The sequence below is a fragment of the Drosophila simulans genome, chromosome 3R (assembly GCF_016746395.2).
Source record: "Drosophila simulans strain w501 chromosome 3R, Prin_Dsim_3.1, whole genome shotgun sequence".
Taxonomy (NCBI): domain Eukaryota; kingdom Metazoa; phylum Arthropoda; class Insecta; order Diptera; family Drosophilidae; genus Drosophila; species Drosophila simulans.
Genome location: NC_052523.2, coordinates 12,315,178 through 12,328,038, shown reverse-complemented (window position 1 = coordinate 12,328,038; position 12,861 = coordinate 12,315,178). Strand labels below are relative to the sequence as shown.

The 12,861-nt window shown below is 44.2% G+C and overlaps 1 protein-coding gene across 2 annotated transcripts; it reads right to left on the bottom strand.

Moving 5' to 3' along the window:
- Window positions 1–4,263: 4,263 nt before the first annotated feature.
- Window positions 4,264–11,937, bottom strand: LOC6728164 (homeotic protein empty spiracles). 2 transcript variants are annotated; one of them, XM_016176766.2, is made up of 4 exons: window positions 11,418–11,937; window positions 10,136–11,092; window positions 5,515–5,672; window positions 4,264–4,951 (listed from the first exon to the last, which is right to left on the bottom strand). In XM_016176766.2, exons 2-4 carry the CDS (start codon window positions 11,016–11,018, stop codon window positions 4,412–4,414), a joined length of 1,581 nt encoding a protein of 526 aa, XP_016034771.1. In that variant the 5' UTR covers window positions 11,019–11,092; window positions 11,418–11,937; the 3' UTR covers window positions 4,264–4,411. The 2 variants fall into 2 exon arrangements, with proteins under 2 accessions (XP_016034771.1, XP_016034772.1); XM_016176767.2 differs by having other exon boundaries at window positions 11,422–11,937.
- Window positions 11,938–12,861: the final 924 nt, after the last annotated feature.

Genomic DNA, 12,861 nt, shown 5'->3' with positions numbered 1-12,861 from the left:
CGACTGTGCCACAAAAACTTTTAGCATACCCACAGCAAACAGCAAACGGCAAACTGCAAACAGCGAGTGGTGACCCCGACATGCAGGGGGGACTTCAAAAAGGTTTTAATAGCAAATGTCGGCAATTTGTCGGCGGCGACAAAGCGAAATGGCTTTTAAATTGAGCTTCACTCATGTTCGGGGGCGTGGCATGCGCCCACATGCACTTATTGATTTTGTTGTAAGGGGCGGTTCTTGATTGGGTCAAAGGTTAATTAGTTAATTGGCTGGTCAGGTGAACCTTAGAAGTAACTTGGCAGGGAAAAAGCACTGAACTCAGGGGATGGATAAGTTAGTTTGATTAAGTGGGAGGAATCCGGGGGATGCTTGAGAAATATGGGGCGTATTTATTGATAGTGATTAATAAGATTTATTAATAAAGATCTTTGTACCTAATGGGTAATTGCAAAACGAGTCTAAAAGTATCATGCTAACAACGAAATGAATCCCCAAATCAACTAGTTATATAATTACTGAAAGTGATCATTTTTCCCTAAGAAATGCTTTATTACTTTACTGAAAGTCTTTCACCAGCAAGTCTTTCTGGTTATGAGTCATCTTCCAGCTACTCATCAGAACTCATCATCATTAGGGCACGACCGATTTCAGATCTTTCCCCAATTTGCTACAAATTCATAAAGCAAAACTTGCTCAGATTGCCACGCCCTCAGAAAAAAGGGGTTTGGATGGAAAACATCAGAGATTCATGGCTAACACACCCTCTGAACTCGATTCCCAAAAATTAGGGGCCTCCCAGAAAGTAGACCGAAGCATTTAGCATGTTCCGGCGCCCAATGTGGTTCCCAAAAAAGTCGCTTGAAACAAATCACTTGCCATTTATCTCGGGCCATTAATTTATAAATATAACTAAGGCAGATTCTATAAACAAAAAGCACGGAGAGAAACGAAAAACCAGAGAAACAAGGCTTGCGTGTACTTTGTGGGCGTGGCAGCGGAGTGCGCCAAATGGCCGCTCATTAATTTCCACAAAATGAGAGGATTTTCAAAACAAAAAAAGAAGCAGAGAATGCATTAAATTGAATTTGTTGCCGTTTTTTCGTGCCTAATTAATGCTAATTTTCATCAGGGCAGCCACATAAATTTTCCACTTCGACAAATCCACAATTATACGAAATTAACAAATCATTTGTGTGGCAATCTGTCAAAGATTTTCCACGAACGTAATTTATACTTCCTTTATTTGCAGGAAAACTTTAACAATGGCTTGCTCTTATTGTATTCGCTTATAGATGCCGTGCAGTTTCCACTTTCAGTTAATTGGCAATTTATTAAAGTGTTTAATTAAGAGAGTCAATTAAAAGCGCAAAGCACTTCGTTCTACTGCTGTAACGAATCTTTATTACTCTATCTTTACTTAAACACGCTTTCTTTGCTTTATTTGATGTTTTAAAAGAAATTATTATAAACAATGCCTCGGGGCATCCTTTGCACACACGTATGTGTGAGTTGAAAAATGTTTGTTGAATTTTCGCAGACTCGATCATTAAATTGCAATTACGTAATAGCAAACTGGCATTTTGGGGCGTCATCAGCGTGCTGCTGTGCATTTCCAATTAAAAAAGCATTAAAAAACGTGGCTTCTGGCCTGCGAGGGAATTGCATTTGGAATCGAAACGGACAGCACCCATGCTCACCTGCCAGAGGAGATTCGCATTGCTATTCCAATTCCCGATCGGCAGATGGAGATCCTCTGATGCCTTCGATCGTGCCGTAGTTCCAGTCGATCAGGGTGTTATTTATGGCGGCGAGAAAATTAACTTTTCCTGCTGGCTGACATGGAAACCAATTTGCCAATTGACGCCTCCACCTCCGGCTGGCATCTTTGGCTCTTTGGCTCTTGGGTTTTGGCCCAGTCTTTGGCTTTCTGGCCCAAACCCAGTTCCCGTCGAAGTTCCAGCCTCGATCCCAGTCTTTCAATTAAATTTATGTTCGAGCAGGAGGCGCCAGCCGCGACTGACTGAACAATCGCTGATTTACGACCTGGAAACGAAGGCGAATAGAAAACACTTTGCAATTATTAAACGTACTGTTTTTACTGCTGTATTCCAGGTATTGCAGTCGCCTTTTTCTATCGACCGCCCACGATGTGCGCCAAATGAGGTTTAAACTGCAATTCCGTTTACATTTGGCAAACTTTTCCCATACAAATTGCCGCTAAATAGCTGAAAACCTGACACAACAATAACAACCCGGACGCCTACGCCGTTGCCAGCACGTTCGTATTTGGTTAACCCTTCGACACCCAATGGGCGAAATTTGACCCTTTCATAATAAGTACGATGATAATATGTAGATTTCTAAGAAATTATTTGATAAATGCATCGATTTGCTCACAATGATAAGAGTCTAATCATTAAGCTGCTCTTATTTAACAAACTCGGACAAAAATAAAGCTATGTAATAGTACTAAAATCTTTTCTTTACACTCTTCACTTTTTATTAAATATGAAATAATCCTTCAGAGTTTTTATGTTTTATTTTGATATATCCCAACACTTTTACGTGCCCCCTAAAGGGTTAATGCTGCTTCTGTGCTGTTGCAGTTGCAGTTGCTGCACTGCAGCAAGTGTCAGGCCCTTCAATCGCCGGCGCCCCCACTCCTTTCACCTGTCAAATTTGCAGTGCCTGGGGAACTAATGACGCCCTTAATATGCTCCAAGTGGCTTGGCTGAAAGCCATTTCCCTTTCGCTTTGTTTTCAAAGTCATCGCCATCGTCTTTGTCTTCGTCATCGCGGCTGGCAGACACGCCAAAATCAAACGAAAGGGTTTGCCAACGGAAAAGCCAAGAAACACGGGGAAAAGTCGATTATCCAATGCACTTGTCAGAGACCAGGAACTAAGTCTATTTAATACTAATTTCTTAAAGGTCTTTATGCAAAATTGCAGTGTATACGGTGAGATGTACAAAATATTAATTAGAATGAAATATAATGTGTATTTATTAAACACAAGAGTGTTATTACTACGGCATGATAACTTATATTTAACGCTCGTTTACAATTTATACTTGCCACTTTAATAGTTGACCAACATGACCGGTAACATGTGGACAAAAACCAGTAAAACCCACAAAGCTGCTGTCCAATGAAGGCACATATTTGCCAAAATGTGCAGCTTTCGAAGGGGCAAACAAAGTGCAGTGCCTGGTGACCCCGACCCTCCATTTTGGAGACCACCCTCCATTGCTCTGGAATTTCCAGTCGAGTGCCAGTCGAGCTGCTGAGACACCTGCAACTCGCAGTAGACAACTTCATTTTGTGGGTCGAGTCGAGACCTCATAAATTCGCGGCCCACAGAGGAAACGCAGAGCAAACCGACATATATAATTGCATGGGTGGGCGTGGGCCCATTCCATCTGCAATTAAGTAATTCTCACATCTTTTATGCAAAATACGAGAATTTTCCAGGCATTCTGGCGGTGGAGGAAGCTCGGGGTTTTTTCCGTCCTGGTGTTCTGGTGATTGCTCGCGTGCAACCTCAACACCCTTTGCTTGTAGTCAAGTGGCCCATAAATTGTTGGCCAAGTTTTCACGGTGCCCGCCCACTTTTCGTTGCGCTGCTTTGACAACGGCAATTACCTTGAACTTTTCGCCGGATCGCCTGGAACTAACCTGCCATATCAAAAAACGCGGGGAATTTATTTATATATATTTTAAGTTCTTTTTTTTTCGGCCTGCCATTGCCAACGGGCTCATATATTTTGGGCAACTCAGTGATCTCCTGCCGTTTTGTCAGTTTAATTTTGGGTTTAGCTCGCTTTTCGCTTTAAATGAGCCCAAATTGCTGGCCCAAATGCATATTGGTATGTGTACGTAACCCTCGAGCGATTTTTGCATAGTAAATATATTTTATAGGCAATCATTTGCATTCCGAATATCAATTTTTGCCATCAATTTTGGGCCTCTGCTAACTGATATTTATTTTTTGGCCGCCTTATGAGACCGTAACTCGTAATTGTTGATTGCACTTTTTACTGTCAACGTTTGGCACACAACATTTTTCGCCGGGAATGAGGACTTCCATCAACAACTCAATAAAGGAAAAGCCTTGTTAGCGGGTTTTTCTTCTTTTTGGCCCACTGATTGGTTATATTTTGGCAGCTGATCGATAGCTGTTGTGCATTGGTAATGAGTTTATCATGCAATGGCACGAAGTTTGCCAGTAAATGGCCATCATATGTGGATGGCAATAACTTCTATATCTTCGAAAACTTGATTTCTTTTATTTATTGGCTTTGTTATTTATTTTTTAAGTAGTAAACAATTAAAATTAAGCTATACAGTTGACAAATAATTTACATGAAATCAAAGGAACACAAAATAGCGGAGATAGTTGATGGCCAACTATTAGTTACTGATTTTCCCGCTCCCGCGACTTTTCCCGCTCCCTCTCCCTCTCCCTTTCCCTCTCCCTCTCTCTCTCCCTTTCCCGTAGATAGAGCTGCTGCTGCTGAATGAAGTGCTGCTGCTGCTGGTGGTGCTGCTGCTGCAGATGCTGCTGGTGCTGCTGCAGCAACTGGTGCTGCTGCTGCGGACTGAGGGTGGCCGCCTCACCGGGATTCTGCTGCATGAACTGCTGCTGGTGCTGGGCCAACTGCTGCTGGAACTGCTCCCGCAGCCGCTGGTGCTCCTCCGCATCCATTTCGCTGCCGTAGTCGTCCATGTCGATCACCTCGTCCTCGTCGTCCTCCTCGATCTCGTCCTCGTCCTCCGGATCCTCTGCATCCTCGTAGCTGTGCTGCGACCCATCGTGCTTGGCATCGTCCTCCCCATCGCCGCCGCCTCCGCCGCCGGAGGAGCTGCCCTTGTTGCTCTTGGTGTCGCTGCCATCGCCGCCCTCCTGCTGCATCCGCTTGTGCTTGGTGCGTCGGTTCTGGAACCACACCTTAACCTAGTGGGCACACAAAATTAGAAGTTTTCTTTAATGTTATATACAATTTGTCTTGTTATTCAATAGATTAGCTATTATTTTATTTAATTGTTTAGTTTAAATTTAAAGCAACCATTTTGTGACCAACACTTCGAGTGTCTCTCCATTCTAACCCCTGTTTAGTATAAATATTTTCCTAAGCGCACTTTCAGGAAGCAATTGAGCTCGGAGTAGCCCTCTTGGGGGAGGTTCTTTAACCCTTTCATTTGGCTATCAGTGTTCGTACTCTCTTTTTTTTGGCAAGCCGTAAATAAGTTTAACGAGTCCTTTAATTCTATTTACGGCCTGCCTCCCAGTTATGCCCCCAAGGGTGCACAGTCAAGTGCCCCGTGCCACTGCGCGGCTCTTAACCTCTGCAAGGCCCTCACTGGAAGCGCTAATAACTCAGTAACTCCGGCACTTCTTGGGCTAACGACCAGACGACATGCAATCACTTAGCCCCTAACCGAAGGGGTTGAACTGGGGGTGCTTATTGAATTTGATGCGCATTAAGGGCGGCCGCCACCCGGCGTGGCCCATCTCACCTGCGTTTCGGTCAGGCTGAGTCCCTGGGCCAACTGCTTCCGCTCCGCCCCCACCACGTAGTGGTTCCCCTCGAAGGCGTGCTCCAGCTTGAGCAGCTGCGTCGGCGAGAAGGCGGTGCGCACCCGCTTTGGCTTGCGGAATGGCTGGAACAGGAAATCTGCAAGAGATCGGGAATCAGAGTGTTAATGGCTGCCCCTTAGAAACATACTAAAAATATTTAATGAAATGTAATAATACTTAATTAAAGAAAGTGTATTTACTAATTTTACACACTCTTAAAGGAGTGAAGTACTTAGTTTAACTAAAATAAATTGATTTACCATCGAATATATTGATTTCATAAAACATTGTATTTATATACCCCATCTGAGGAGCCGAGCAGCGGCATCCTTCGCTGGCTGCTCTGCCAATTAGATGACGTTGTGCCTCAAATTGTTGATTATGAATTCCGCGAATGCCGCGGGCAAAGATGCCGCACACAGTGGCCACTCACATGTTGCACACGCTCATTACAAAACAATAAACAAATTTCCAGACATGGCCCGCCAAACACAGCGAAAGAACACAAAGGGCTTCTGGTTCGTGCCGCTTTCGGCGCTGTGTTTTTTTTCCAGCCATGTCCCAGAATCGCTGATAAGGCCAAAACAATTGGCCCTGGCCAAGAGGAGCTGGATTTCTTCGGCCTGGACGCCAAGCCGAACACTTTAGCGCTCCTAAAAGCCGCCAACGACGCCTCTTTGGAGGACCGAGGACCCATTGTTCTTCCTTTCAGCCGGCACAACGTGATATTTTGACGTTTATCACGATTTCTGGAAGACCATATCCCCCATACCCATAACCATTCCCAGTCCCAATCCCCACCTTGAAGCCCAGTCCAGCTTGGCTTTTGCGCCTGCGAGTTAACAAATTTTCAATTGAGCCACAATTTGAATATTGATATGAGGCAGCAGGCTACTGTGCGAGATGCAACTGAGATTTCTGGTGGGGCACAGGAATGTGCTGGGCAAAAGGTAATGGATGGTGGTGTAGCCTTACGAAGCTCGGAGTAAGCGTATTTCAGCTCTATGTAAATTTCCCTGTATAAACCGAAATTAGTATTAATTGTTATGGTTTTATTAACAATAGATCTATCTTCAGTGAAGAAAACACTATATATCAAACATTTAAAGATGTATAACTGTTGATATTTCCTGAAAAACAGCTAAGCATAATCCGGTGGTTAACCAATTTTCTGATCATTCTGACTGACCCCAAAACTGTCATCTTAAAACTCTATGTCTTTCAAAGCTGCCAAGTTGATCTGCCTAGCCAAACATTTAACCTAAACCAGCCATGTGTTGTGATATAATTTAGTGAACAAGCCTAAGCTGAAGGATCTTTTGGCTGCCGCAAGGTGTGCCAATTACAAAATCAATATTGTTATAGCCAAATCGAATCGATTTCGGAGGCAGGAAGTCCGTTCATAGAATACGACACAAGCTATACAACAGAAGCTAAGCCATTGCAAAAATAAACAGCTAATAGAGAAAGGATACACGGAGAAAGGGCGCGCAGCCATTAGATACAAGATACAACCCCAGAAATGTATCTTGCGACTCGAGCATTGTGCCTTGTTAGCACCGCCGGGCTTGAAAAAATAATAATAACAATGAAAAGGGAAGAGGGAATGGCATGGACTGGGAATGGGAACTTGTCAATTCGACACTTCATAAATGCAGCCTCGCACCATTGATGGCCATGTATCCACGTATCTGACAGATGCAACTGACTCGGCGGACTGACTGCGTGCCTGGTTTTTGCTATGAACTTGACAAACGATTGCCAGGAGGTAGCATCCAGAGTGATCTAGTTCGGCTTCTTCTTTTTTTTATATAGCCCACGATCGCTTGACATTTGTTACATTTGACAGCTAACAATGTAGCTGCAAGATACAAGATACACGACTGTATCTTAGAAGAGGCTGTATAATTGATAATGCCGCCGCTCACAATGGCCACTTAATTATTTTTTCTAGCTCTGCAGCAACTCTCAATGAAGTGTGTGTGTAGTTTTTCCCACTTTTTTCTTTTTTTCCTCCAGCTTTGTGGACACAAAGGAAACCGCCGTGCGAAAATACGCGCAATTGACAATTAATTGATGTGTCCGCTCTGCTGGCCAAGTTGTTGTTTTTTATATTTGTTTTTTCTTTTTTTTTTGCAGTGGCTCACACCCTTGTCAGCTGTCATTTTTTGTATATATAGAGATTCGAGTGTACCTTATTTTTTAGCCCATGATGGAAGTGCCGGATCGTTTCGTTTCGATTTCGTTTGTTCGACTGTCCTGGCCTTTTTGTGCGCCCTATTATTTATCACTTATGTGCAATTGTGTTTGCTTTCTTTTTTACCGAGTTAGGGCTTAATTTTTATGCTCTCATGATTTTTTCATTAATTTATTGCATTCCTCGCGTACGAGGACATTGACTCGGAATCGATAATTGAAATCAAATGAATGACAGACGGGGATGATGTGTTGTGATGATCGATTTGACGGGAATGGCCATTTGCAGTCGGGATGTATGAATGGAATTTTGTGGGTTTGTTGGGATAATGGTTTTGAACAGGGGGGAATCTGTGTACTACTGAAATGGGCAATTTTATAAAGGGGCAAAGTGAATGGTTTTACATAACACTACTTAAATATGTATAGTTTTAAGTCGTGTAGTATAGATACATCTTTTTGAAGAGTTATTTACGCTAGACCAGTGATACTTAATAATAAAACTCTATATTCTAATGCGTTAATTTCTAATAATTTAATTTCTAACGTTACATATTTATGAGGTATATGTACTTATTGTTAGCTGCTAACTCCTAAGCCTTTCGAATGGGAATCCCAAAGCAGCTTGTCCAATTACAGTGCCCTCTATTTAAGCCCTTCACAATAAGGATCTCAGCCTTGTTAATTTAACCCGTTTTCCCAGAACTTCAACGGCTGCATTAGAGGGCAACACCCAGAAATTGCAGCACGTGCAAGCTGAATTGAGTTACTGACGTATCATCACCGTCGCTATCGCGATGATCCCCATTATCTCACTCCAGATCAGAATAAAAAAAAATGGAAGAAAAACAAACCCATGTAACCTGGTATTACTCACACGAGTTACAAAACAAACGGAGATGAAAAACATTTACAATTAATGAAATCGTTATGCGAAACATTGACATTTCACGTTCATAAATCAAGCGAAAATTACAGGCGGCGCGGAGAAAAGTGAGAAAAAGGAGAAGGAGCGGCGGGAAATGGGAAAACAAGTAGAAAGGGAGAAAATAATGAAACGGAGTACAACATAATTAAGGCGTAACGGGGATACATGTACACTTAAGCAGGTGAAAGGCGTGTGAGTGTGCCGAAAATTATTATTATATTTAACCGGCCGAAAAACGAAAAAAAAACATGGATACCAACATGGTCTGGAAATTCAAATGGTAATTATGAGAGCAGCGAATGGTAGGAAAAAGTGGTTAAACCGTAATAAATGACAATGTTTTTGAGATGCGCTTTGCGATGGCTCTTCGCTTCTATCTGCCAGTTTTTTACCATTCCTCGGTTCTTTGCTTGGCTGCCCCAAAACCTCAATTAAAAACGCATTAACATTTCACTGGTTGCACTTTTCGTACGTTACACATACGCCGCATGGGCCCGCCGCATGAGCAACTGGCGCCGTCTGTCGGCCATTAATGGTAATTTCGAGTGAAGAGAAAAAGTATAAATAGAGTAAATAAATGCTAAACACACACTCACACACTTGGCTGGCCATTTAGGTACGCTGCTTGACCTAACGATGTGTGTAATGTTGTTTAAACAATTTAATTAAAATGTAATTTGTTTGGAAATAGTTATCAAAATGGGTTCGGTTCTCTCCACATTCCCCCCCATCCTGCTCACTCCCATTCTCCGTCCCGCTCCCTCTGATGATGATGAGCCCGATACACGTCTAATTAACTTGTAATAAATGTTTGCCATTTGCTTATTTAACTTTAATTATATGGAGCTGCGCGGCAACAACAGCGATAACTGAATAATTGCTTGATTGGGGTCCTCTCTACTATAATGGTGCTGTGCTTCGAATATGACTTTAGGTGTGGTTTCTTTTTCTCTGTGGCTCGCAACACTCAGCGGCCATTTGAAACGGCTATAATGACTGCGGAAAACTAGTTAAAGCGAAAAATAACCAACAAAAGGGGTGGTTGCTATCTGCAGAAGAAGAAACCGACCGTAAACTATCATAATATTCTAATGTTCCAATATGAAAAATATATATGTAATAACGATCTTTCTAATAATCTGTTAAAGAGGGGTATACTCCGATTAGCAGAATCGGGTAAAAATTAAATTATATTATATGCATTATTATAAACTTAAACTGTGATTAAATTTGCCGTAAATTTATTACAAATAATTGTTAGCTTAGGTGATTATGCATAAAAATTATATTTATCAATTTAAAAGAAACCATTTTTAGCGGTTTTATACATATATGAAAGTACTGCTTGCTAAACCGGTTATTTTCTCTGAACCGGTTATCTTATTGAAAATATTGTAATAAACAATAGATATATTTAAAATAGTGCGATTACTTACTGCCTGGAAATCGTGGAAAAATTCGTCCGTGTCGGCTGAGCAGCCATGGATACAGCGGATAGCTATCCCGGATCAGATGCGGCGCACTCCCGAACGGATGGTGTCCGTGGGGCGGAGGATGTCCGGGATGCGGTCCGCCGGGAAAGATTCCAATTGGAATCTGGCCGGGCGGCAGATGCGGATGCGGACCATGTGGCGGTCCAGTTGGCACGGGCGGAAGTTGCTGTTGCTGTTGTTGCTGCTGCTGCTGCTGGTGATGATGAGCCAGTGCAGCAGCCATTTGGAACTGGGCGGCAAGGAACGGCGGTGGCTGCGGCGGCGGGTGGGGCGGACCCGCCATGCGCACCGCCATGGCGTTCGGTGAGGTGCGGTTCCCGATTAAAGCTAGATTTGGCGCCGGCAGAGGCAACGGACGGATGAGGGTTGGAGGATTTCCCGCTCCCGACGATGGATCCCCGGACTTTGGAGTATTCCCCGCCGCTGGCGGATTGCCTCCTGCATTGGGGGGCGATGGCGACCGGCTGACCGGTGATCTCTGCGGACTGCGCGATCGGTCCAGCGAATCCCTTCTGCGGCAGTAGATATAGCCCCTGGGCGTCCGGCGCCCACTGTTGTTCGTGTTCGTCGGCGAAGCGGGACTTTCGCTGCGCGGCGGCGGCGAAGATATCACACTGACCCTTAGAGGAGCCGATCTCGTCGAGGATTCGCCCACAATCGAGTCGATGCTGAAGGCCAGCTTGGGCTTGCTGCTCGCGGAGGCGGAAACGGTGCTGCTGGCGGAAACGGAAGTCGAGGATGCGGCCACCGAGGAGCTGCTGCTTACAAAAGGACTCGTCGGCGCCATGGGCAGCATGTTGAACGTTTGCCGGCCGCAGGTGACCATTTGGTAGGGGTTTCGTTGATTGGAAAAACAAATGAATCACTTTCCCTCCTCTCAAACTTCCCGATTCGAGGTCTCTGCAAGTCGAAGTAGATTATAAACACACTTTTAGGCCTTTAATTCCAATTGACCGTATCTCATTTGAAAAGAGCCAATGTTTTACAAAAGATACATTTTGGAAAAAAAAAGTTGTGTATTTTGGTACGGGATAAAAGTTGTAGGAATAAAATTAAACGGTAACAGTCCTACTAAAATCAAAGGGAACGGAAATTGAAATGTTTTAACTATTTAGAAACGGAAAAGGGGTTGTACTGATCGAAGCTCCCAATAAATGGGTTGGTGCTATGGCAACACGATCGCGTACATCGGTTAATGGTTACTAGATATCAGATAAGCACACACGCACTGTTTTTCCGATCAGATAGCTATAGCTATATAGCTACGTAGCGTTGTATCTGCGATGCTCCAGCGGTTGGCATCCGTCGGCGTGACATTGATAAACTGTAACTGTAACTGGAGCGGCGGCTACGCGGCGATTGGAGCGTGACCGTACCGCTTCGCTGGACGATTGACGGCGGCGATTGACGGTTGGCGATTGACTATTGGCGATTGACGGTGGCGGTGGCGGTATGGTCTGCGGTTATCAGTTAACGGTTAACGGTTATGCCGGCTACCCGGTAACGAAACGATTGCGGTGGCCGCGCTGCGATGATGATGAGCACTGTCAACGCCATTAGCATTATGGAGCGTCTAAAGGCGTCTAATTGTTGGCTCCACTTCGCCGCTCGCACCCTCTCTCTCTCTCGCTTTCTCTGGCCCTCTCTTTCTGTCCTGATTTTCGGCGGGGGCGTCGGCGAATCGCTGCGTGGCTCTCACGCTGAGCGTTTTAGCTCGAGTGTCGCGTTGGAAAAAGCCGCAAAAAGTTTGTGGGGCCAGTTCGTGTGCTTCTTCTTCCTTTGCTTGTGCTTCCAGCGCAGCATTACAGCTGGCGTCTCGCTCGCACACGTGTCTCCGTGCGCCTGCGCCAAAGCAGCGCAGCAATAGTTCAGTGGATATTCCGGAAACCTGCTTGGCTCCAAGTGGAGCCACCTCCTCTCTCGCTCGCTCTCCCGCTCTCTGGGCTTGTTGGTGTGTGGGTGTGTGAGGGGCCCCAAGCTCTCTGTTTTTCGCTCTCTCTCTCTCTCTGTCGCTCTCTTGGCCATTTTTCGCACCAGTTTATGACAGCGAAACAAACAATTTGCGCTAAACAAAACAGCATCATTAAAGCGTTTGTGGTTTTAGTGCCAAGCGGGTTGGCCAGTTCGTTGGAGCGTAGGAGGTGGAACGGGGGGTGGTGCACCCGAACAGTGGGTAGGAAGTAGGTCTTCGATGATTTAAAATAAATATAATAAATATAACTTTTAAAATTGAAAAGTGAACTCTGTCCTCCTTCATTTATGCGTTGTAAAACCATACAAAAAATAGGAACTTAATTTAATTGAACTGTCTTTATTTATTGAAATATTTAAGGTTTAACCCTGTACCTTTCATCAGTAACCGTTTTTAAATTGGTTTTACAATCTACTGAAAAATCGATATTAAAAAGAGTTAAACTTTTAACATAACTCATAAGTAGCATATTCGCATTATCCGGAAGACATCGAACCGATTCCACTGTGCAGTGGAATCAACGTCATCGCTTATATAGCTTAGACGCCCCGTCGTCAGTGCTGGCTATAACCCGCTGTCCCTCCCCCGCCCCTTGGCCATTCTACCATTCTGAATTGGCATCTGCATCATGTTGGCCAAAAGCATTTGGACACGAAAATGGGCGGTAACTTGGTTTCTACACCTTCGGCGAGCTGCA

Excerpts from the sequence above, each read along its gene's own strand:
- LOC6728164 (XM_016176766.2), bottom strand. The coding sequence starts at position 11,018 with ATGGTCACCTGCGGCCGGCAAACGTTCAACATGCTGCCCATGGCGCCG. Across the intron at positions 5,673-10,135 it reads TTTTCCACGATTTCCAGGCA|ATTTCCTGTTCCAGCCATTC; the intron begins GTAAGTAATCGC and ends GATCTCTTGCAG. Across the intron at positions 4,952-5,514 it reads TCAGCCTGACCGAAACGCAG|GTTAAGGTGTGGTTCCAGAA; the intron begins GTGAGATGGGCC and ends TGTGCCCACTAG.